The sequence below is a fragment of the Pygocentrus nattereri genome, chromosome 4, assembly GCF_015220715.1.
Source record: "Pygocentrus nattereri isolate fPygNat1 chromosome 4, fPygNat1.pri, whole genome shotgun sequence".
NCBI lineage: Eukaryota > Metazoa > Chordata > Actinopteri > Characiformes > Serrasalmidae > Pygocentrus > Pygocentrus nattereri.
The window spans coordinates 50283422-50304336 of NC_051214.1; the positions used below are offsets into that span (position 1 = coordinate 50283422).

General features: G+C 42.5%; 2 protein-coding genes across 2 annotated transcripts; both read left to right on the plus strand.

Moving 5' to 3' along the window:
• The first annotated feature begins 945 nt into the window (after positions 1-945).
• Positions 946-5892, plus strand: LOC108417137 (alpha-1-antitrypsin homolog). The gene is made up of 5 exons (XM_037537730.1): positions 946-1014; positions 1907-2581; positions 2681-2951; positions 5307-5454; positions 5595-5892. The coding sequence occupies exons 2-5, from the start codon at positions 1915-1917 to the stop codon at positions 5781-5783; spliced, it is 1275 nt and encodes a 424-aa protein (XP_037393627.1). The 5' UTR covers positions 946-1014; positions 1907-1914; the 3' UTR covers positions 5784-5892.
• A 2135-nt stretch (positions 5893-8027) lies between these two features.
• Positions 8028-15033, plus strand: LOC119263216 (alpha-1-antitrypsin homolog). The gene is made up of 5 exons (XM_037537697.1): positions 8028-8082; positions 8818-9492; positions 9592-9862; positions 14452-14599; positions 14737-15033. The coding sequence occupies exons 2-5, from the start codon at positions 8826-8828 to the stop codon at positions 14923-14925; spliced, it is 1275 nt and encodes a 424-aa protein (XP_037393594.1). The 5' UTR covers positions 8028-8082; positions 8818-8825; the 3' UTR covers positions 14926-15033.
• The last annotated feature ends 5882 nt before the right edge of the window (positions 15034-20915 follow it).

Below are 20915 nucleotides of genomic sequence, written 5' to 3' on the forward strand. Positions count from 1 at the left end.
GCTACCCTCTCGTCCACCGGAGAAAACCCCAACATACAGGCACCAAGTCGAGGGGCTATGAGAAAGCCCACACCTGCCCGCCGCCTCTCACCATGGGCAACTCCAGAAAAGGATAAAGTCCAGCCCCTCTCAAGGAGATTGGACTATATCTAGCCGGTATCTCTCAACCTTGCGCACCAACTCAGGCTCCTTCCCCGCCAGTGAGGTAACGTTCCAAGTTCCAAAAGCCAGTTTCAGCAACCGAGGATCAGAACGCCAAGGCCCACGCCTTCGGACACTGCCCGATCCACAACGCACCGAACCCCTATTACTGCCCCTCCCATTGGTGGTGGGTCGATGGGAGGGGGGACTCATGTATCTCCTTCAGGCTGGGCCCAGCCGAGCACCATGAGTAAATGCCCGGCCACCAGAAGCTCGCTGGCGAGCCCCTCCCCCAGGCCTGGCTCCAGGGTGGTGCCCCGGTAACCCTGTTCCGCGCAGGGTACACAAGTCCTGTTTTTGTCTTTTCATAGGGGTTATTATGGATCACATTTTGTCTGACCTGTCACCTAGGACCAGTTTGCCATGGGAGACCCTAGCAGGAGCTTTTGCTCCAGACAACATAGCTCCTAGGATCATTCAAGCACACAAACCTCTCCACCACGATAAGGTGGTGATCCATGGAGAGATAATAATATATATATATATATATATATATATATATATAATACATTTATATTCTATACATTTTGTTTATTCAAATATTAACACTTTTCTCAGCTAATAAACACATACTACACAAATTATTATTATTACAATTATGAAGATGTCGTACTTTGTGCAACTGTTACATGTTATATCACTGTTCGAAGTCCATGAGTAAACAGTAGTGTTGGATTTACGATAAGGGGTGGAGAGTGGGGGTGTAGGGTGGGGGTGGATGTTTGGGCATTGGGGTTTAGAATGGGTTAATATTTAAAGGATTTCAATTAGTTTCTCCACTTCAGTCGATGTCGTGCTGAGAGTTCCTTGCATGTAAGTAGCCTTATTTCACTAAACAATAACAACAAACATATAAAATATATTACATTAAACTTACATTATATTAACAGCACTTTACATTTTCCATAGCATGTAAATAGGTACTTGAGATGTTAAGGCCAGTGTTAGATCTGGATTTTTTAATTTGACCTTAATCTTTTGAACTCAGTGGCACAGAAAAGAATGTTATGACTTTGAACCAAATGAATCAAATATGAAACAACAAAAATATAAAGCATAGCATATCATCACTGTCCAGAAAAATCAAAAACCTTTCATTTTCATTTTATTTTTCTGCATCATTTAATCTGCATTCCTTTGTATTGGTCAAGCAGAAATAGTAAATTTCTATAGTAAATAAATAGTAAAATAGTAAATAAAATTACTTGAAATTATACAATTACACTTACATTTTAAAAGCATGCTTCTCTTCTCCTGTAAAGCTAACATTTTGAGAAAAAAAAAGTTTTTATTGAATATTTCTTAATCACTGCTGTGAACACTGAGATGAACTTTGTTTAGAAAACAAAGTTATCACGTTCTTGATTTTTGTAATGTAATTCAATTGAACTTTGCTATTATAATACATATATTTAAGAGCGTGCATTATAAGCTAAAGCATATTTTACTAGTGCCAATGTGGAAAACTTGAACATCACCTTACTGGCTAGTCCTTCTGCCCCAACCTGATTATTGCAATGCTGTTCAAAGCATTTTTACCTTCATCTAAAGTGATGATAGTATTGTTATTGTTATTTTTATGGAATCGTACAGGCAAAGAAGTTTACATTGCATTGTAGTCTGTAAAGATGCATCTGGTACCAAAATACAGCCTCAACCTGCTCTATTGTTCAAATACAGTATAAGTGTGTTTCTCTCTGTCCAGGAGATAAAATGTGTGGAAAGATCTCTTTCTGCCTCCTGGTTTCCCTCCTGCTGACGGTGTCCTTGGCGGCCCCACATGATCATGAGGACCATTCAGCAGATCACGACAAACATCTCCACCACGGCAAGGATGAACCTCACCCCAGCCACGATGGAGATGACGACTTCTCCCGCAGACTCGCCCCTCACAATGCTGACTTTGCCTTCTCCCTCTACAAGAAGCTGGCTGCCCATCCAGAATACCAAGGCAAGAACATCTTCTTCTCTCCACTGAGCATCTCCATGGCTCTGTCCATGCTGGCCCTGGGAGCCAAAGGTGAAACCCACTCACAGATCTTCAGCACCCTGGGCTACAGCGCTCTCACTCCTGATCAGGTCAATGAAGGTTATGAGCACCTTCTTCACATGCTGGGCCACAGCCAGGACACCATGCTGCTGGAGGCTGGAAGTGCTGTAGCCAGCCGAGAAGGCTTCAAACCTGTAGACAAGTTTCTAAAGGATGCTCAGCATTACTACCAAGGAGAGGCCTTCAGTGTGGACTTCTCCAAACCTGAAGTCGCTGTGCAAGAAGTCAACAAGTACATCGCCAAGAAGACCAAAGATATGATCACTGACGTGGTCAAGAGCCTGGACCCAGACACTGTGATGATGCTCATCAACTTTATATATTTCAGAGGTACAGTAGACACCTAAACATTCCATCAGAAATCAATGTCCTTCTCAATTATATCATGTTTTACTATAAGATAACATGCCTTGAATTCTGCCCTCTAAGGTAAATGGAAAAAGCCTTTTGACATAAAATACACTAAAAAAGCCGAGTTCCATGTGGATGAGAACACCTCAGTGACGGTGGACATGATGAATAAAGAAAGCTATTATGAGTATTACAGGGACTGGAAGAATTTCTCTTCGATCATCATGGTCCCCTACAAAGGCAACACTTCCATGATGATTGTTCTACCTGATGAGGGAAAAATGCAGGAGCTGGAGAAGAACATCAACAAGGAACACCTCAAGTACTGGCATGACAAATTACATGGAAGGTAACCTCAGTCACCAGCCTTTTAATTTCAGTAAGAACGTTACAAAGAAACTTCCTACAAGTAACATTCATTTCCTATTTTAATTCTTGTGAATTTATTATTTATTTATTTGAAGGAAATCACATTGATTGTAGATTAGAATATTGTCTTGGGTATAACACTTAGGCAAGGGTGTATTAGTTTTGTTTATATCAGATTTTATTATGAATGGGTTGAAAAAATGTGCAGTGAAGATATTTATATCAAAATAAACAATACAGAAGAGCAAAGAGCCCTGGTCATCTCTCGGCCTGGGTGCTGCATTCTCTTCCCCATTCATGGCAGAAGTTCTTACAGCTTGAATGGTCAATCATTTGGAAGCTATGCGCCCACACCCACTCGCTGTTTCCTCTGTTGACCAACATACCAACCATGCCACCAGTTCCTGCTCAAAGCTTTGCTGGAGGACCGTGTTGATTGCTGATAGGCCGCCACACTTCTCCACCTCATTGGCCTCTGTCCTAAAGCCGGCTTTAGCATATAAGCCTTGTGCACTGCTTCTTGTTCTGCCATCTTCACCTCTGCCCTCTCTGTGTTGCTTCTTCTTCTGCAGTCCACTGCCAGGTTTGTTCAAGTGTCATTCCTCTCCAGGCCTCAGGGGGGCACTATCCCAGTCCCATAGCACTTTAACCAACTTCTCAGCCCAAAACCTAATCTTAACCGTAACTTTAACCTCAAGCCAAAACATGATACTGAAAGTCCGTTGAGTGCTTATTTCATCTAACAAGTATCACTCAATATAGTCACTGTACCAATTGGCAAAATAAGATAAATAAAATAAAATTAAAATCAAAAGCAACAACTTATTTACAAATTAAAGACTTTCCACAAGAGTCCGTAGCAAAAACTACAACAGCGTTTTAGAGCCACTGTTAATGAAAATAAAAACAGCAGACTTTAAGAATAAAGTCACAATATTGAGAGAAAAAAAGTCGTCATATTTTGAGGATAAAGTGGGCTCACTGCAGGGGCTTGCCATAATGCATTGGGGTCTCGGTTTCTGTCCCACTCCTGTTTCCCTGTGGATCGATCATTTTGATTATCATTCTCATTGTCTGTGGAACTTCATGCCCTCTTTCAGTGGAACAGAGACGTAGCCACTGATAGCTGAGATTCTCCTTGAGCTAAACCGACACTTTCCTCCGAGTCTGTCTGGTTCTTTACTCTAAATAAATGCAGGTTCTTGCACAGCTGTTTCAGTGTTCTTATGCTATAACAGTCTGGTGCTGAAGTGTCAGGAGAGACAGGGAGACGGAGCATTTCTTTATCAGTGAAACCGATATGATATGATATTATAACTACCAACTCCTCAACGTCACTCATTTTAACACGTGAAGGTGTTGCCTTCCCTATGCAAAGCCTTTGGCCACAATACTTCTGGTATTACCTTAATGACAACTTTTTTCTTGAAATATTGCGATGCTGTTTTCTAAATATTACAACTTTTTATCTCAAAATATTACAACTTTATTCTCAAAGTCTACTCTTTTGTTTTTTTAATTTTAAAAAATCAATACGCACATACTGCTGCTTTAACAGGGATTCTTCAGTGTTTGGTAAATGGCCACCCAGTGCATGACTAGCTGGTCATTAAACTACCAATACTGGCCTGATAGTCCAAATGATATTAATTGAGTGCTTTGGTTTTAGCAAACAATAGTTTCACATATTTATTTGTTCACTTTTGTGGGTACTTACATAAGACAGATAGAATTAAAAAGCAAATATGTTTACGGCCAAAGATAAGATTTTAGATAAGATAAGATAAGATAAGGTTTTAACAACCATCACAGGAGATTATTATCAGGCCAACAGGCTTTTCCAGTAATATTTAGGCTTTATGTTAGGCTTCAAGATTCAAACGTTTGATGAAAGCTTCGTTAAAAACGCAGCGTCGCAGTTATACAAAACTGCAAATCTTTTACTGTCACTTGTGGGAGTTGGAAATATCCCAGCAGCGGTAAAGACACAACCAAAATCCGGCTGCAAAGTGAAATTTTGAAGGGTTGATGTTTGAGCATTTTATGAGCCATTAAGAGACATTTCTGTGATTGGTTGTTTTGCATGCCAGTCAAATGGCCACGTCCTATCAGATTAGACGTTTTGGGGCCATGTTGAGTGACAAAACCTAGCAGCCTCTGTAACGGCTTGTAATTCTAGTGGAGAGCCTGAGTCTTCATCATTTATCACATATCGGTTCTAACAGGAGGGTTCTAACCTGGTACCTTCTGACCAGATGTCATGAATCCCAAAATGATGATTTTGTGATAAAGTGACTTTAAGAAGTTTGAAATATTCTTCTGTTCTGCTGTGCAGATATGTGGAACTCTTCCTGCCCAAGTTCTCCATCTCTGCCTCCTTTTCACTCGCGGACACTCTGGAGGAAATGGGAATAGTCAGTGCGTTCTCAGACAGTGCAGACTTCTCCGGGATCAGTGAGGAGACCAACCTGAAGGCTTCCAAGGTAGAGGAATCTAAAGATGTTCATCATAAGCTTGTAGGCAAACTTAATGCAGCCAAGATGAAGGTACAGTGCATTTGTGACATGCATTGCAGATCTAGAGATAATCCTTCACCTCACATGGATTTGTGACATCCACGCAGGTCGTCCATCAGGCCATCCTCAAAGTTGATGAGAAGGGCACAGAAGCTGCTGCTGCCACCACCATAGAGTTAGTACCTTTATCAATCTCTCCCACCGTTAACCTCAACAGACCCTTTCTGGTCTTCATTGTGGAGGACAGCACCAAGAGCATCCTCTTCATGGGCAAGATAACCAATCCCACTGCATAGAGGCAGCCAAGTCCCACCCACACCAGCAGACCTAGATGACTGTTGAAATGCTATTGAAACACTTTCAACAAACAGCAGATCAAATAAAGTCAAACTGGCTGTGTACGAATTTAAGAGTCACGTTTTTTGAGTCCACAACAGGTAACCTTAGTCAGAAGGCTATTTATTTGTAAATCCCTTAAGATCTCAGGCTTATTACATACTACGGCTTATTAGTCAGTAACTACAGGAACTTACACGCACACTGGCTGAGCTAATCTTAGACTGTTCTTCAGATCGATGGAGAATGTGTTGCACATGGTTCTAAATAGAACCTTTTTGAAAAAGATTCTATATAGCACCAAAAACGTTTCTGCTATAGTTATGATATCAAGATTGTAACGGTAGAAGAACTGTTTTCGGTGCTTTAAAGGGCTATATCCAACACATGGAAGAACCATTTCACCATGTAAAGAACCCTTTAATCATGCAAATGGTTCTTTGAGTGCCTGGTTCTATATAGAACCACTGTCCTTACTAAAGAACCCCTGAAGAACCATCTTTTGTAAGACTGTAGAATAATTAATTTGCTGAAATAAGTAGATTGTAAAGGTCCGTTGTGAAAGAAACAAAGAAAGAAAAAAGAAAGTCAATCAAAGGAAAAAAGCAAAGCGGAAACAACGAAACAAAAGCACTGAGGAAGATGAACAAACTAGAACTAAACCTACAGAGGAACAAAAACAACCCACAAAGCAAACACGCATATTCATCAGGGCTCAAGACCAAAATGATTCATCTGAGAGTAATAAATTAACTCACCTGCAGCGACAGGTAGAAGCTTTGTATTTTTATGTTTTGTGGGTAACTATTTATTAGTATTGCTCTGTATTAATTATTTTTTTATTACTTCCATTATTTTTCATCTTCAAATATAACTGATAGATCAGAGCTTCACATGGACCCGCGTGTCTGTGTGGGCGTGTAGAGATCTGCACTACCGTGGATCCCTGTGTTACCTGGCGGGCGGGAAGTCAAACCCCTGCTGTGGGTGGAATATCCTAAATAAAGTCTGGCGATCATTAAATCATATATGTAAATAATTGTGACATGGAGCGAGGAGGCGGACGCATGTGCTGAGTCAAGCGAGATTTAGGTCAGGGTCAGGGTCAGAACAGTCCAGGGTCGTCACGGAGATATCGCGGGACACACATGATGAACAGAAACACAGAACCTCAAACAAGAATGAAACAGCAAGTCAAACACAATCAAACAGTGCAAAGAGAGCAGGAAACAACAAAGACCCACACCGACCAAGGCAAACACGGGGAGTATACTACACACGAGGGCTAACAAGACATATGGTTCTTCAAGGGTTCTTTAGTGAAAACAATGCTTATGTGTAGAACCATGAACCTTTATACGCTATCTACTAGAACCATTTTCAAAAAGGGTCAATATGCCATGTGTTAATTTTAAAATTAAACAAGCACTGATAGTGTTTCCTTTGAACGTATTTTTTAAAATTATTATTATTATTATTATTTATATTCTATATCTAATCTATATGTAAGAGTTGCCAGACTCTCCCTTAAAGATAGGATGAGAAGCTCGGCGATTCGGGAGAGGCTCGGAGTAGAGCCGCTGCTCCTCCACGTTGAGAGAAGCCAGTTGAGGTGGTTCGGGCATCTGGTAAGGATGGCCTCTGGACGCCTCCCTAGGGAGGTGTTCTAGACATGTCCAGCAGGGAGGAGAACCCAGGGAAGACCCAGGACACGTTGGAGGGATTATATCTCTCGACTGTCTTGGGAACGCCTTGGTATCCCTCCGGAAAAGCTGGAGGAGGTGGTGGGGGAGAGGGAGGCTCTTTGCTTAGGCTGCTGCCCCCGCGACCCGGACCCGGATAAGCGGATGACGATGGATGGATGGATTATTATTTATTAATGTGTATCATGCAAAAAAATCGTACAAATGTAAAAGGTTCTGAATTCTGCCTGTACAAAACATAACATGAAGACTGAATTTCTGTATTCTGAATACATTTCTCTGCACTTATTTCACTACATCTCAACCCTGCATCAAGGCAAAGGGGGCCTAACATAAAGACTTGGTGTGTCAGCACTTTTATCTGGTACTGTGTGCAACTGTTTCATGTTGCATCACTGTTTGAAGCCCTTAATCAAACAGTAGTTATAGATTTGTGGTTAGGGGGTGGACGGTGTGGGTGGACGATGGTCTTTGGGGCATTGCGTTTGAGAATAGGTTTACATTTGAAGAATTCTGTTCCATCAGTTTCTCCATCCCAGCTGAGAGCTCCCTGCATGTAAGTAACATTATTTCACTAATCAATAACATCTAACATATAGAATTTATTACATTAAACCTACATTTATTTTAACAACACTGTACATTTTCCCCAAAATGTAACTGAATATTTGAGAAGGTCAGTGTTTGATCTAGATCTTTTTATTATTTAATTTAAACTTCTGCACTGTACTCGATGCCCAAATAAACTAAATGTAAAATATATCAAAAATTAAAAGCTCAGCATGTCATCACTGTCCAAAAAAAGCAAAACCTGTATTTCCGTTTTCTTGATTTTTTATCTTTCTCTTCCGTTAGAGCTGCTGTCCTTTACGTTTATAATTTAATGATACATCGACCAACAAAAATTTTACACATTTCTTTGCAAACATTTCTAATTACAATGTTCTTTTGTGATGTAATTCAATTCATTTTTATTCTTTATGTGTACATGAGTGTGGATTATAAATTAAATCATATTTCATTAAGCAAACTTGATTGTTTGTTCTTCAGCCCCCAACCGGATTACTGCATTGTTGTTCTCACTCACAGCATTTTCTTCATCTAGACCTTCATTCAGAGTGATGACAGTAACAGCAGCGTTACAGACTGTGGCTTTTACATTACTGTTATTTTTATGGAGTTGTGCAGGGAAAGAAAGTTACATTGCATTGCAGTCTGGAAAGATATCAAAATACAGCCTCAACCTGCTCTATTGTTCAAATACAGAATAAGTGTGTTTCTCTCTGTCCAGGAGATAAAATGTGTGGAAAGATCTCTTTCTGCCTCCTGGTTTCCCTCCTGCTGACGGTGTCCTTGGCGGCCCCACATGATCATGAGGACCATTCAGCAGATCACCACAAACATCTCCACCATGGCAAGGATGAACCTCACCCCAGCCACGATGGAGATGACGACTTGTCCCGCAGACTCGCCCCTCACAATGCTGACTTTACCTTCTCCCTCTACAAGAAGCTGGCCGCCCATCCAGAATACCAAGGCAAGAACATCTTCTTCTCTCCACTGAGCATCTCCATGGCTCTGTCCATGCTGGCCCTGGGAGCCAAAGGTGAAACCCACTCACAGATCTTCAGCACCCTGGGCTACAGCGCTCTCACTCCTGATCAGGTCAATGAAGGTTATGAGCACCTTCTTCACATGCTGAGCCACAGCCAGGACACCATGCTGCTGGAGGCAGGAAGTGCTGTAGCCGTCCGAGAAGGCTTCAAACCTCTAGACAAGTTTCTAAAGGATGCTCAGCATTACTACCAAGGAGAGGCCTTCAGTGTGGACTTCTCCAAACCTGAAGTCGCTGTGCAAGAAGTCAACAAGTACATCGCCAAGAAGACCAAAGATATGATCACTGACATGGTCAAGGAACTGGACCCAGACACTGTGATGATGCTCATCAACTTTATATATTTCAGAGGTACAGTAGACACCTAAACATTCCATCAGAAATCAATGTCCTTCTCAATTATATCATGTTTTACTATAAGATAACATGCCTTGAATTCTGCCCTCTAAGGTAAATGGAAAAAGCCTTTTAACATAAAATACACTAAAAAAGCCGAGTTCCATGTGGATGAGAACACCACAGTGACGGTGGACATGATGAGTAAAGAAAGCTATTACGAGCATTACAGGGATTGGAAGAATTTCACTTCGATCATCATGGTCCCCTACAAAGGCAACACTTCCATGATGATTGTTCTACCTGATGAGGGAAAAATGGAGGAGCTGGAGAAGAACATCAACAAGGAACACCTCGAGTACTGGCATGACAAATTACATGGAAGGTAACCTCAGTCACCAGCCTTTTAATTTCAGTAAGAACGTTACAAAGAAACTTCCTACAAGTAACATTCATTTCCTATTTTATTTCTTGTCAATTTATTGCTTATATATTTGAAGGAAATCATGTTATCGTTGTTTATTGGAAAATTGTATTGGGTATGACATGCTGGAAGCAAGAGTAAATTTGTTTTGTTTACATTAGAATCCATGAATTCATTTACTGAAAAAAAAAGCACACTGGAAATATTCATATCAAAATAAATAATACAAAAGATCAAAGGCCCCCAGTCCGGCTCTCAGGGCTGTATCCTTCTCCAGCAATGAAGAGACTCAGAACTCAGACTTCCTCCCCACTTGTGGCAGAACACCTCACAGCTTGCAGGGTCCATTCTTATGCTATTGGGAGCAAGCTGCAGCTTCTACACTTCCACAGCTGCTTTCTGTTTCCTCCGTTAACCAACACACCATAAACATGTGAGGGTGCTGCTTGTGTGTGTTGGAGCCCCAACTCTCTGCTGTGGGATGTGTTCTGTCATGGGATGTGTTCCCCTGCCCTCTCTGTGCTGCTTTGTCTTCTACCATCCTCTGCCAGGTTCAGTCTTTTCCACCATTTGTCTTTGAGTTTGGGGAAACTCCATTCCTCTCCAGACCGCATGGGGGTACGATCCCACTTCTAACACCAGTGTGGCATCAGCATAACACAAAATGTGGAAACGGCAGCATTAAACTTTGCTTGAATGGTAGCAAAAGAGCAATTGACTGGTTTGTTTTCAGCAGTATGTTTTATTTAGCATGTTTATTTGTTCACTTTTTTGGGTACTTATATAAGAGAGACAATAAAAAACAAATATTTTTATGGATAAAGATGTAACATAGTTTTTTAACAACCATCATAGGAGATTATTATCAGGCCAACAGGCTTTTCCAGCAATATTCAGGCTTTATGTTAGGCTTCAACAGGTTCTCAACAGGTTCACTAAAAACCAAGCTAAGCAGTAAATATACAGTGCGCATGCTGCCTGTTACAGTAGCTCTCATTTTTGTTTTTTCATTTTTCTTCTTAACTTTTATTTATCTTTTTAATAGATTGTTTATATGGTCTGTTTTTTCGCCGTGAAAGTGCTTCTTTCACTCTCCTGGTGCACTGCTGCACAGCAACATGGCTGCTTTGTTTACACCTGGGATCAACTGATCGCACTGAAGCCGGTCGGCATGGCGACCAGGACAATGAACATCCCTGAAGAGCTTTGTAGACGGACACACAGGGGATGGGGAACAAACCAACGCACGGGGAAAGTGAGGGGGAGATGGCGGAGGCTTATGGAGAAGAGGGGATATAAGCCGCGTCTCCCCTCCGTCGTCATGGGCAACGTGAGGTTGCTGGCTAAGATGGACGAGCTGACAGCACTGGCCAGGAGTCAGAGGGAGTACCGGGAGTGTAGTTTAATGTGCTTTTCAGATAAATGGCTACACCAGGTTATCTTGGACGACAACATTTCCATCGATGGCTTCCAGACTGTTCAGGCTGACCAGGGAACGTACCTGTTGCCCGGACATTGAGCTGTTGGCTGTTAGACTCAGGGCCATTTTATTTGCCACCCAAGTACTCACATGCTATTATCGTGACTGTTTACATCCTCCCCTCTGCCATCCTGACATCAGCGTGTGACCTCATTTATTCAACTATAGCGCGTCTCCAAACGCAACAGCCGAGTGCCTTTATTCCCATATCAGGTGACTTTAACCACGTCAATATGGCTAAGGCACTACCAAACTTCACTCAGTATGTGGACTGTCCCACCAGAGAGGAAAGAACACGGGACCTGCTGTATGCTACTGTTAAGGACACAACAAGTTTTGGGTAACAAATGACATTAAGGCTCTCCTCAACAAGAAGAAGAGGGCCTTCAGAGCTGGAGACAGGGTGGAGGTGAGAACGATCCAAAGGGAACTGAAGACAGTGATCACGGAGGCAAAGGACAAATATAGGAGAAAGCTGGAGTGGAAACTCCTGCAGAACAACATGAGGAAGGTCTGGAAAGGAATGAGGACCATCACCAGCTTCAGGTCCAGCAACAACAGAGGAGTAGCGGACAGCGTAGACGGGGCCAACAAGCTAAATCTGTTCTTTAACAGATTTGACACTGCAGGCTCTTGGGGGCAGTCATGGGCTGGAGGTTAGGGAACCAGCCTCATGACTGGAAGGTCACTGGTTCAATCCCCAGAGCTGACAGCACATGACTGAGACACCTAACTCCCAACTGCTCCCCGGGTGCTGCGGATTGGGGTGCCTGTGCCTGTGCCTGTGCCTGTGCCTGTGCCTGTGCCTGTGCCTGTGCCTGGGTGTGCGTGAGTGTATGTTGTGTTTCACTTCATGAATGGGTTAAATGCGAAGGTGAAATTTCTCCATTGTGGGATTAATAAGGGTCTCTTAATCTGTCCTCCCCCATCTTGACTCCTCTGCTGCCGGTCCTTAGCAGCCTATTCCACTCCCACTCCCGATAGCCTGCCCCCTCCTGTGATGGGCCATCTCCCACCTCCACCCTTCTCCCCAACTGTCACCTCTACAGTGAGTATCACTGCTGACCAGGTGAGAAGACAACTGAAGAGACTCCACACAAACAAGGCTACTGATGGGGTCCCCAGGGTGCTTAAAGCCTAAGCTTTGTGGAGGACTGCAACATGTCTTCAACATCTGAGTCTCCAGAGGGTCAGTATGATGTGGAAGATGTCCTGCATTGTTCCTGTTCCAAAGACGCTGCAACCCAGTGACACCAAGGACTACAGGCCAGTGGCACTGACATCTCATGTCATGAAGACCATGGACAGGGTCGTGTTGGATCAGCTCCAATCCATAGTCTAGCCTTTTATGGAGCTCCTCCAGTTTGCCTATCAGCCCCGCCTGGGAGTTGAAGACGCCATCATCTACCTGCTCAACCGAGTCTACGCTCACCTGGATAAGCCAGCCAGCTCTGTAAGGGTCATGTTTTTTGACTTCTCCAGCGCATTTAACACCGTCTGGCCTGGTCTTCTGGGTGATAAGCTCACAGTGATGCAGGTAGATGCCCCCCTTGTGTCCTGGATTGTTGACTACCTAACAGGCAGACCACAGTATGTACACCTGCAGCACTGTGTGTCGGACAGAGTGGTCAGCAACACTGGAGTTCCACAAGGTACTGTCCTCTCTCCCTTCCTCTTCACCCTCTACACCACGGACTTCAGCTACTGCACAGAGACTTGCCACCTTCAGAAGTTTTCTGATGACTCTGCAATAGTTGGATGTATCAGCAGGGGTGAAGAGGATGAGTTCAGGGCAACAGTGAAGGACTTTGTCGCATGGTGTGCTCAATGTGACAAAGACAAAGGAACTGGTGGTGGACCTGAGGACTGGACTGGGCTAAGAACACTGACACCCTCTACATGGCTCCCACCCACTCTACGACACGGTGATGAGACACAGGAGCTCATTCAGTGCAAGACTCACTCTACCGAAATGACCACAGAGCACCACAGGAGGTCATTCTTACCTGTGGCCATCAAACTCTATAACTCCTCCCTCAGTGTGTGATTCACAGTGTGGATCATCTGCACAAAACTCAATACCAAACTGTTCATATGTGTAATAATAATAATAATAATAATAATTGTGTGCAATAATTCAGAGGGACAATAATTGAACTGCTTTGTATTAGATGTTTAATATTTATCATCACGGTCACCGCCACTTTACTATATTCATAAGTACTTAAATCTTGTGTACATATTGCAAATTTCTCTTTGTTTTAAATTATTAAAGTGTTTATTCTTTTACATAAATGGTTGCAACTGTAACAACTGCAATTGCCCTCTGGGATCAATAAAGGATTCTGAATCTGATCATATAACATTACAAATCTTGTACAGTCACTTCTGAGAGTTGGCAATATTGCAGCAGCAGTAAAGGCGTAATTAAAGGCTGCCTACTAAGAGAAATTTTGAAGGGTTGAAATCCAAGTATTTCATGAGCCATTGATTTTATTCAATAGCTTTGCTTCAAGCCATCTGTAGCCAGTTAAGAGACATCTGCTTTTCACTATACATGATGCAAAAATAGTCTCTGTGTTGGCTTTTAATTCTAGTAGAGAACCTGAGCCTTCATTATTTATCACATAACAGTTTTACCTGGGGGATTCTAACCACTCAAAACCTCTCCCAAAAATCTCTTCATAAGGAGCTTTTGTTTTATGCCATAAGGAGTTCTTTGCCATTAGAGGGGACCGAATGGGAAGAGACTTGAGAAGCACTTGAGTTTTTAATGTAATGTAATTATTAGAGTAGCATCTTAACAAACACATTGTTTTAATAAAACCATGCTAAGAACATGCAGGTTCTAAGCTCCAGTGCCCCCACCACCACTTCCCAGTAAGTAGTGCAGGGAGCCAGACAGCCATTCAGGAGTAGATCATTTGTAAGTCAAGATTAAAATAAATCCTGTCATTTTCAAATTCTAACCTTTAGATTACTTGTCTAGTTGCCAAGAATCCCAAAATGATGGTTCTGTGATAAAGTGACTTTTAAGAAGTTTGAAATATTCTTCTGTTCTGCTGTGCAGTTATGTGGAACTCTTCCTGCCCAAGTTCTCCATCTCTGCCTCCTTTTCACTCGCGGACACTCTGGAGGAAATGGGAATAGTCAGTGCGTTCTCAGACAGTGCAGACTTCTCCGGGATCAGTGAGGAGACCAACCTGAAGGCTTCCAAGGTAGAGGAATCTAAAGATGTTCATCATAAGCTTGTAGGCAAACTTAATGCAGCCTAGATGAAGGTACAGTGCATTTGTGACATGCATTGCAGATCTACAGATCCTTCACCTCACACAGATTCATGACTTCCCTACAGGTCCTCCATCAGGCCGTCCTCAAAGTTGATGAGAAGGGCACAGAAGCTGCTGCTGCCACCACCATAGAGATGGTACCTTATTCAATCCCTCCCACCGTGAACCTCAACAGACCCTTCCTGGTCTTCATTGTGGAGGAGAGCACCAGGAGCATCCTCTTCATGGGCAAGATAACCAATCCCACTGCATAGAGGCAGCCAAGTCCCACCCACACCAGCAGACCTAGATGACTGTTGAAATGCTATTGAAACGCTTTCATTTCAACAAACAGAATCAAATAAAGTCAAACTGGCTGTGTATGAAGTTGTACTTGAGTAATACTTTCTGAAAAATGAAAGAATAGAACAGCCTAGAAATGATTAATGATTAATAATTGACACGTCAAGATTATTTAAGGCTTTGTTCTAGAAACCACAACTGCCTGCTGTTACTGTTTATTTTCTCTAAGTGTGTTCAGGTTTGTGCTTCACTATCATGATCTTGTACGTGCTACAGTAATGTATATGTACGATTTAGCTCCACTCTTAAAAGTTCCTCCCTTTAGACCTCCACTTGAGTAAAAGTACTAAAGTATTTCCCTTCAAATGTACTTAAGTATAAAGTAAAAGTACTAAAAGAGTAATTCTGGCTCTGATGTCCTGTTATCATTTTTATGACCAGACTGGCTTCATGAACTCATTTCAGGTGAAAGTCCTCCAGCGTCTCTCTTGGTAAACCAGTCTTTTAATAGAACGTCATTAATTAGTGACGCTGACGTCTATTAAAATGATCAGAAGCACAAAACACTGAAGGTAAACAGTTTCCATCAGGGAGAACCGAGTGGCTCTGAAATCACTTTTTACACACAAGCAAAGTTTTAGTTTCAGATTTATTTACAACTTAGTTCCAAGTTTAAGTTGAATAAAAACTGGCTTTAAACTCAGGATCACAGATGAGCTCCTTTACTATGTTGACCTGTAGGCGTCTGTTCATAAACATAAACCAGCCCAAACTCATTTACTATAAAATGAAATGGTGTTTGTAGAAATTCAGAAAAAAGCAAAAGTTAAAGAAAAGTGAAGAGTCAGTCTCATAAAAAGTCAAAGTCAGATGAAAAACCAAACTCCAGCCGCAGGTTCGGCTGGAAGGAGAGAAAAGGCGTCTTTATTAGTTCCAATGTGACAAAATGACCCTCAAAAGCCAAAATGTGCAGACAATACACACACATTACATCTTATACCCAAAGATGAGCGACCTTATCACCCCTCCCGGGGGTGAGATCATCGCTACACCTATTTTTGATACATCCTGAAATCACCTTGGATACCAGTAGAACTGTTTTTTCTAGCCTTCTTATGAACCCATCCATCCATCCATCCATCCATCCATCTATTTTCTAAGCCGCTTCTCCGTCAGGGTCGCGGGGGGGGTGCTGGAGACTATCCCAGCAGTCTTCGGGCGGAAGGCAGGAAACACCCTGGACAGGTCGCCAGTCCATCGCAGGTTCTTATGAACCCTTATTTCTTATTTCTTGTTTTCTGCCTTGTTTTGTCAGGCCTCCCTGTCCTCCCTGTGTCCGTGGTTTGTAACACTTTCCTATTAATTTGGTTCAAAGACCGGTTCTTACCAACCCTTATCAGCTAGGCTTCCCATTCCCAGCTAACTTCTACTGTAAAGGCAGTGTTTCTCACTCTTTCTGACCCTTTCTGCTTTGTGTCCAGAGTAGAATTCATGCTATCCCATATATGGAAATATCGGGCCTGCTTTTTCCGGTCCCTGTCTGCCTGCCTCAGTTAAATGCTTATAGGCCTGTCTGTCTCAGTTTAGTGTTTATAACTCTATTTTTAATCTTTTCCAACCTAATGATTGTTACAAAACTTTTATTAAATAGGGTTCAAGGATATTTTCTTCACACCCCCCCCCAACAACATCCAGCTTTGCATGTAAAGCAATCAATTACACACACGTCCGGGTACATTCAAGCATTTATAAAGATTATTGAGCTCCAAACTGTTAAAGTTGCATCAGGTCACAGACTGTATTTCATAGGAGCCCAGTTAGTGCTGTACCTACGGTAACCTGCAGTTACTGGTATAAGAAGAACAGAGTTCAGGGAGGAGCACACAGTGTTGAGGAGCCCTGTGGTTGATGTTTTATTACCACTCGCCTAGGAAATATGGTTCTTGGGTAAAGACATTGCTTCTATATAAAACCATGAACACACAGAACACTGCATCCTAAAATTGTTCTTGTGTTGTATATGGTTCTGTAGTTATATAGTATATAAGCTTGACCTCATATAGACAGACCATTTTCAAAAAGGTTCTATATGCCAAATGCTTATTTCTATAAATAAATAAATAAACAAGCACTGATGGTGTCTCCATTGGATATTCCAAAGTATTCCAAAAGTATTCCAAGTATTCTCCTAAAAATTTAAGGAGTAACCATATTATGAATTCTACCTATACAAAATGTAACTTAGAATGACTACAGATACTTCATTTCTCATTTCTGAATTCCATCAAAGAAATCAAAAGTCCACAAATTAGCATAATGCAGGAATAGAAGTGGAGAACAAGAGTGATATGATAATGACATTAGATCTCACAGCCTGGTTATACAGCATGGCATTACAAATCCAAAGTTATCCAGCAGTGTATGATCATTGTGGTCTGTAAATACATATCAACTCTAACATATCAGAGCAGGGAAATACATCGCCTTCCAGGCATTAGGAATAACATGCCTGGTAATAATGCAGAATGACTCACCAATGACTTTCACTGCTCAAACAGACAAGAGCCATGACAATCTTTCATCTGGGCAAACTTGTCAAAAACATATCTCTCAAAATCCACCAAGCCATGGAATGAATTCAAGCGATAGCACAGCAAGCAAGCAGAAATGTTTTTCTCTTGAACCTCATTTTGTCCTTTCCACACTGAATGATGTTAAAATCCTCTGGCTGGTGTCGTGCCAAACATTTAATCTCTAATTTCTGCTCTAATAGTACCAAATGTAACTTTTATTACGTTTTTTTGACTTGACTCATTATATTGCCTTGCAATCAAGAGTGGCTACAACAGCTGATTAGAAACTAGCAACACCCACATCATAAACGACATTACTAAACATGTTGATAAATGTAAATGCATCATTTTTTTGTTGGTTACTCTCAGCATGGGGCCAACATGATCATTCCCCCGGCTAGTTATTGATAGCATGTTGACCATAAACAGTGTTTTTAACTGCCCCACTTGATTAGACTAACGCTGACAGCCAGGCTCACCAAACAAAGACTGCTAGGAGAAATAGGCACCTATCAGTGCAACATATTTAAGTATATTCACTCTAACAAATTATATATATATATATATATATATATATATGTACAGTACTGTGCGAAAGTTTTAGGCATCTAAGCAAATGTTTAACCAGTTTCCCTCAGCAGTGAGTTTATCACAATATACATTAGAATAAAGTCGTATTCATAATTCAAATAAACAGAAAAACAATAAAAAGTAACAAGAATTTTTGGGTCCATATTTTTCCTGGACACCTTCACAGCCGCCACAGAGACTCGTTAATATCATCAATTACATCATGAGCACAATTTACTGAGCACTGATTGGTCAAACCAGGAGCTGCTTTTTAACTACATATAATACTGGACTTCCTCGAGGAGAGGCTTGGAAATGTCTGGTAACATCCAGAAAATCATTATATATACACTGTGTGCACAATTACTAGGCAAGTCTTATTTTTGAGGATTATTTTTATTAATGACCAACTACAGCGCTCTCTGTTGACGATCAACTTTTTGTGCAGCAGCAGCCATAGCCTCCCAGACCCTGTTCAGAGAGGTGTCCTGTTATCCTTCAATGTAAATCTCCCATTTAAGAACTGCCCACAGGTTCTCAGTTGGGTTCAGGTCAGGTGAGGAAGGGGCCTTTACTGGCGAGCCATGCAGAGGAGTACCTGGATGCATGTGATGGAGTATCGTCCTGCATAAAAATCATCGTCTTTTTGAAAGATGCAGATTCTTCCTGGACCACTGCTTAAAGAAAGTGTCTTCTAAAAACTGGCAGTAGGCTTGGGAGTTGATTTTGAGCCCATCTTCAACCCGAAAAGGTCCAACCAGCTCATCTTTGATAATACCGGCCCATGCCAGTACCCCACCTCCACCTTGCTGGCGTCTGACTCAAAGTGGAGCTCTGTCCCGTTACTGATCCAGCCACAGGCCCGTCAAGAGTCACTCTCATTTCATCAGTCCATAAAACCTCTGAAAAATCTGTCTTCAGATTCTTCTTGGAGCAGTCTAGATGCTTCAGCTTATGTGTCTTGTTCAGTGGTGGTCGGGTTTCAGCCTTCCTTACCTCGGCCACGTCTCTGAGCGCTGAACATCTTGTACTTCTTGATGCTCCAGCTAGGTTCTGGAATATGACAGAACTGGAAGATAATGGGTTCCTGGTAGCCTTACGCTTGATTCTTCTCAAATCCTTGGCAGTTAATTTGCGTCTTTTTTTCTCAGCACGTTTCTTGCGACCCTGTTGACTATTTGCAACAAAACGTTTGATGGTTCTGTGATCACACCCCAATATCTTAGCAATTTCAAGAGTTCTGCATCCCTCTGAGAGACTTTTGGTAATTTTTAACTTTTCAGAGTCAGTTCAGTCTCTTTTTTGGCCCATTTTGCCTGAAGAAAAAAGCTGCCTAATAATTATGCACACCTTGATATAGGGTGTTGACCTCCTTAGGCCACACCCTCCCTCATTACACAGATACACATCACCTGCTACGCTTAAATCCATTAAACATTCAAGTTTATCCAGCTTGGAGTTAGAAAATATGCCTAAAAATTATAAGATGGTCAAAATACTCAGTTGCCTAATAATTATGCACACAGTGTGTGTATATATATATATATATATATATATATATATATATATATATATATATATACATCCATCCATCCATCCATTATCTTCCGCTTCTCCGGGGTTCAGGTCGCGGGGGCAGCATCCTAAGCAATGAGGCCCAGACCTCCCTTTCCCCAGCCACTTCCACTAGCTCTCCAAGGGGGATTTCGAGGCGCTCCCAGGCCAGCTGGGCGATATAGTCATGCCAGCATGTCCTGGGTCTTCCCCAGGGTCTCCTCCCAGGTGGACTTGCCTGTGACACCTCCCGAGGAAGGCGTCCAGGAGGCATCCTAACCAGATGCCCGAACCACCTCAGCTGGCTCCTCTCGACATGAAGAAGCAGCGGCTCTACTCCGAGTCCCTCCCGGATGACCGAACTTCTCATCCTATCTCTAAGGGAGAGTCCAGACACCCTGTGGAGGAAACTCATTTCGGCCGCTTGTATGCGTGATCTTATTCTTTCGGTCATTACCCAAAGCTCATGCCCATAGGTGAGGGTGGGAACGTAGATTGACCGGTAAATCGAGAGCTTTGCCTTATGGCTCAGCTCTTTCTTTACCACAACAGACCGGTAAAGAGCCCACATCACTGCTGACCCAGCACCAATCCGCCTGTCAATCTCCCGCTCCCTTGTACCATCACTCGTGAACAAGACCCCGATACACTTGAACTCCTCTACTTGAGGCAAGAGCCTATCCCCGACCCAGAGAGGGCTCTCCACCCTTTTCCGCCTGAGAACCATGGTCTCGGATTTAGAGGTACTGAGTCTCATCCCGGCCGCTTCTCATTCGGCTGCAAACCGATCCAGCGAAAGCTGAAGTTCGCGGCCTGATGTCCCGAATAGGACCACATCATCTGCAAACAGCAGCGATGTGACCCTGAGGTCACCAAACGGGACACCCTCCATCCCCTGACTGCGCCTAGAAATTCTATCCATAAAAATTATGAATATGAATTGGTGACAAAGGGCAGCCCTGACGGAGTCCAACTCTCACTGGGAACGAGTCTGACTTACTGCCGGCCATGTGAACCAAACTCCGGCTTTGTTTGTACAGGGCCTGAATGGCTCATATCAAAGAGCCATGTACCCCGTACTCCTGAAGCACCTCACATAGAATACCCAGTCGAATGCCTTCTCCAGATCCACAAAGCACATGTGGAGAGGGTGAAGAGTTGGTCCAGTGTTCCATGACCAGGGCGGAACCCGCACTGCTCCTCCTGGATCCGAGGTTCGACTATAAGCCGGACTCTCTTCTCCAGTACCCCTGCATAGACCTTAC

Coding starts and splice junctions, on each gene's coding strand:
- LOC119263216 (XM_037537697.1), top strand. CDS start 8,826: ATGTGTGGAAAGATCTCTTTCTGCCTCCTGGTTTCCCTCCTGCTGACG. Junction 9,493..9,591: donor CAACTTTATATATTTCAGAG/GTACAGTAGACA, acceptor CTGCCCTCTAAG/GTAAATGGAAAAAGCCTTTT. Junction 9,863..14,451: donor CATGACAAATTACATGGAAG/GTAACCTCAGTC, acceptor TCTGCTGTGCAG/TTATGTGGAACTCTTCCTGC.
- LOC108417137 (XM_037537730.1), top strand. CDS start 1,915: ATGTGTGGAAAGATCTCTTTCTGCCTCCTGGTTTCCCTCCTGCTGACG. Junction 2,952..5,306: donor CATGACAAATTACATGGAAG/GTAACCTCAGTC, acceptor TCTGCTGTGCAG/ATATGTGGAACTCTTCCTGC. Junction 5,455..5,594: donor CCAACCTGAAGGCTTCCAAG/GTAGAGGAATCT, acceptor ACATCCACGCAG/GTCGTCCATCAGGCCATCCT.